This window comes from Chrysochloris asiatica, unplaced genomic scaffold (genome assembly GCF_000296735.1).
Source record: "Chrysochloris asiatica unplaced genomic scaffold, ChrAsi1.0 scaffold00204, whole genome shotgun sequence".
In the NCBI taxonomy this organism is placed as follows: Eukaryota; Metazoa; Chordata; class Mammalia; order Afrosoricida; family Chrysochloridae; genus Chrysochloris; species Chrysochloris asiatica.
In genome coordinates this window covers 1,404,945-1,409,484 of record NW_006408722.1, presented here as the reverse complement: position 1 = coordinate 1,409,484, position 4,540 = coordinate 1,404,945, and the positions used below count along the sequence as shown (strand labels likewise).

The window sequence follows — 4,540 nt, the reverse complement described above, 5'->3', positions numbered from 1 at the left end:
AAAAAAAAAAAAAAAAAAGGAGAATACCTTTATCTCTGTAGTTCCGACAGGCGTCCGTGGCTGCTCTGATCCTTCCCCCGCTTGGTCTTGCCCAAGATGGCAGTTTCAGGAGCAGCTGAGTGTCTTGAATTAGAAAGCAATGGAGTTCATGCTTCTGCTACAAATTCCCTTAACATTCCAACCTTTTAAATATTCCTTTATATGTGGTTCAGAGTTCTGGCACCATCCCCTGAGCCTGCTTGTTCCAGTATTCTGTGTTGTTGCTGATGGAGCTCCTCACTGTACTTCTATGTGATCCACCATCTTGTTTGTGCTTTCACAAATAGATAATTTTTCAAAGGACACAATGCTCATGACTCTTTTTACAGAGTATGCTAAATAAAGTATCTGCCTAGAACCATGGTTTCTGGGAATTAGTCAGTTTCAGAGGTTCCAATCTATATTCTATGATAATTTAAAATGTGTTCTACTATTCCTTTTTCCACAAGTGTTTATTGTGCATCTACTATGTGTCAAGTACTGGGCTAAGCTCTGGGACTACAATGAGTCAAAGAGAGACCTTCCAGACCCTCACAGATCTTACAGAATTTCCATGTGCTTATATGTGATATATGCTGGAGGGAAAAAGAATGGGCTATTATGAAAGCTTCTAATAGGAGTCTGGGAGCATCGATAGTTTAACAAATTCTTGCATTCACAGGTCCAAACTCCAGTCAATGCATCTTATGTGTAGCCATAATGCATCTGGCAGTGGAGGTTTGTGTGTTGCTACGATGCTGAACAGGTTTCAGTGGCGCTTCCCGTGTAAGACAGAATAATAAGAAAGGCCTGGTGATCTGCTTCTAAAATTCAGTCAGTGAAGCAGCGCACGCATCCACCGCTCCCCTGCCAGCTCCCGGGACCATGGCCAACACGGAGCGCACCTTCATTGCCATCAAGCCGGACGGCGTGCAGCATGGCCTGGTGGGCAACATCATCAAGCGCTTTGAGCAGAAGGGATTCCGCCTTGTGGCCATGAAATTCATGAAGGCCTCTGAGGAGCACCTGAAGCAACATTATATTGACCTGAAGGACCGTCCATTCTTCCCGGGGCTGGTGAAGTACATGAATTCAGGACCAGTTGTGGCCATGGTCTGGGAGGGGCTGAACGTTGTGAAGACAGGTTGAGAGATGCTTGGGGAGACTAATCCAGTGGATTCTAAGCCAGGCACTATTCGTGGAGATTTCTGTATTCAGGTTGGCAGGAACATCATTCATGGCAGTGATTCAGTAAAAAGTGCTGAGAAAGAAATCAGTCTCTGGTTTAAGCCAGAGGAATTGGTTGACTACAAGTCTTGTGGCCATGACTGGATCTATGAATAAGAGTGGACAAAACAGCAACCCCTGAGCCTCTGACACAGCTCTTCATGCCAGAGGTTTGGAATCGATGTGATACTGAAGATCCTTTCCGAAAGCACATTTATCAGTAAAGCCTTTGGAAACTAGAAAAAAAAAAATTCAGTCAGTGAAAACTGTATGGATCACAACAATCCTTGCATGGGGTCACCATGAATCAGGGGCCAACTCAACTGCAGCTAACAACAATAACAGTGGTCTGGACAAAGGCTTCCCAGAGAAAATGAACCCAAATTGTGCTGAAGCCTGGGAAGACGATGAGGAACAGCAGTGCTGGTGGGTGCGGTAGACATGGAGACGTGCCCTCCTCCTACAAGAGAGAACTTGCAGACAGTCTCCACCTGGCAGTGCCTTTAGGGTCTGTCCCACACTCCAGAACTGTCACCTTATCTGAGGTGAAAGGCATTGTTCTTCCCAGAGAAGCCTACACTCACTGACTAAGCCAGGCAGAGTCTGAGAGTTTGGCCATTCCATTTTGACATGGGATAAGCTGGAGCATGTTTTCCCCACTGAGTTAGCTAAGGCTTTATTGAGCCTGCATCACATTTATTATCTTTTCTCTGCAACCTCTTGCTTCCTCCCACTTTCTCTTATACATTGTTGTTATTGAGTACTGTCAAGCAGCCTGTTTTGACTCATAGTGACCCCATGTGATAAAATAGAACTACCCAATAGATTTCCAGGTCTTTCTCCTGTGAAACTGTTCAGGGGGCTCAAGCCACCAGACTTTTGTATAGCAGCCTGTTATTCCACTAGGGCTCCTTCCTTTTATCGGATATTGGGATCCCATTTTCCTTAGGCAAGAGAAGAGTTGATCCCTAACATGTATCTTGCACCATATAGTCTGTCACCACTGATTCTGGTGAAGTGTAAGATGAGAAGCAAGAACATTTCTACGGAGTGATTTAATTCTGTGATGCATGCACCCACCATGAGTTGGCATTGACTTAATGGTTGTAGGTTTAGGTTTATTGCATGAGGAATGGACTGGAGGGGGGCAATGGAGGGTGCCAGAGCCCTAACTGTGGTTCTGACAAGGTCTGATGTTAGTCTGAAAGAGTGTGTGGATGAGGAGCAGTGGACCCGCTCTTCAGTATTCCCAGCACCTCAGAGAGCCTCAATCAATTATTGTTCCATGAATAAATGAGGAAGTGGATTCTCTCAAGTTGCCTGCGGTTCAACAGGGAGCTGGGCAGTGAGTGGTAAGTGTCGTAAGGACAGCCCCAAAGAGTACAGAACAATCAGTCTTGAGAGCCTGGTGAGGGCCATCCTCTTAATAGGTAAGATGCGGTCCATTGACAAATAAGCACAGGGCAGCACAGAAAGTGAGAGGGTCTCCCAAGAAAAGCAGAGGGGTGCTCTGGGACTTCAGGGAAAGAGTGATGCCCTTCCCCAAAAAGAAAAGCCCCTTTGGGACCTTAGGCTCCTTATTTCCAGAACTACTTGTATTTCTAACTGATTTCTGAGTTAATTGTTCTCTCCTTCCAACTACTCTTGGAGTTAATTTTAATTCAACTTTACCAGAATGCCAGACAATGTAAATTATCTCAAAGTTGGCCCAGAAAGTGATTCCAGTGTCACTGGGAGTCAACCTGAGGGTGAGTTGGTGGACAAAAGCATTGCATGCTGGGACCAGAAGTCCCCAGCCTCCCAGATGTTTGGTTTTCACCTTATTTGTAACATAGTGAGTTCAGGTAGGTGGTCTAGCAGGATGAACCCACTGCCCTTGAGTTGATTCCAACCCACAGCAATCCTACAGAGCAGAGTAGCACCGCTCTTTAGGGTTTCACAGACTACAAAGCTTCATGGGAGCAGGCAGCCTCATCTTTCTCCAGCAGAGCATCTGATGGGTTTGAATTGCTGACCTTGAAGTTATCTACCTGATGCTTAATCCACGACACCACCAGGGCTCCTCTAGCAGGGTTAGGGAGTTCTTTTGTAGTGGTGTCCTTAGTACTGAGCCTCCCTCCCCCAATTACCTGGGTTGAGGATGCTATGAGTATTCCTGCTTCTTCCTGTCTTTCTGAGAAGAGGGGGCATTGGCGGGGCCTCCCAGAATGCCAAATTATGCTCAAATGGAGGGGTTTGGGTGAAGGACACTTCGATGCTTGTGCCCAAATGCAGGTGGTGTGGCCAGTCTGACTTTCCCACTCAAGCTACTAAACCTCGGTTTCCTCACTTCCCAGGGGCAGTGATAAGAGCACTCACCTAACAGGATTAGAAATGATATTTTAAAAGTTATTTTCCTTAAGGATATCTGGGTAGATTAGGAGGCCTTGCTTCAGAGCTGGTGGTGGAGCCACTCCTCTTTCTTTTTCTATCTGTTGCATTTTATTCCTCTCCCATCCTTGCTGCAAAATTATGTCTCTCTGTTTGCTGTTGGTAAGTGTTGTCTAGTCAATTCCAACTCACAGTGATCCTGTGTACAGCAGAACAAAACACTGTCTGGTCCTGCTCCATCCTCACAAGTGTCATCACGTTTGACCCACTGTTGTAGCCACGGTGTCAATCCATCTCAACAGGACCTTCCTCTTTGTCACTGACCCTCTACCTAGTGTGGTGTCCTTCCCCAGGGACTGGTCCCTCCTGACAACATGTCTCTCTAGCAATCAAATATTACTTGAGGTGAGCTAACAGAGAAAGTAAGGAGCTCTGGTAGCGTAGTGATTACAAGTCGGCCTGCTAGCCTCAAGGTCAGCAGTTCAAAACTTCCAGCCATTCCATGGGAGGAAGGTGAGGCATTCGGATTTACAGCCTCCGAAACCCTACGTAGAGTTGCTGAGGAGGAATCGACTCCATAGCACACCACCACCAGCAGGGCAAAGTGACTTAAAGATGAACTTGGGATGTAAACCCAAGCTCGAAACAGGTATCTGGCACACTCAACATAGATGCAATTTATGGAGATTGTTGTTATTGTTAAGTGCCATAGAGTTGGTTCCAACTCACAGCAACCCTTTTGAGGAGCAGCTGGTGGGTTTGAATCAACAACCTTGCAGTTCAAACTGACCTTGCGGGTCTAGGAGATAGAGACCAAATAAAAGCCGTTCACAAAAGTAGTGTTTATACAGTTTGGTATAGCACTGATAACATTTCAAAGAGAAGCAGACACAGTTTAGACTTAGCAGGAGAGAATGAGGGGCAG

At 46.0% G+C, this 4,540-nt stretch overlaps 1 protein-coding gene across 1 annotated transcript; it reads left to right on the top strand.

Annotated features, from left to right (window-relative positions):
• Positions 1–903: 903 nt before the first annotated feature.
• On the top strand, positions 904–1,265 carry LOC102828874 (nucleoside diphosphate kinase B-like). Its single transcript, XM_006872563.1, has 2 exons — positions 904–1,131; positions 1,245–1,265. The coding sequence occupies exons 1-2, from the start codon at positions 904–906 to the stop codon at positions 1,263–1,265; spliced, it is 249 nt and encodes an 82-aa protein (XP_006872625.1).
• Positions 1,266–4,540: the final 3,275 nt, after the last annotated feature.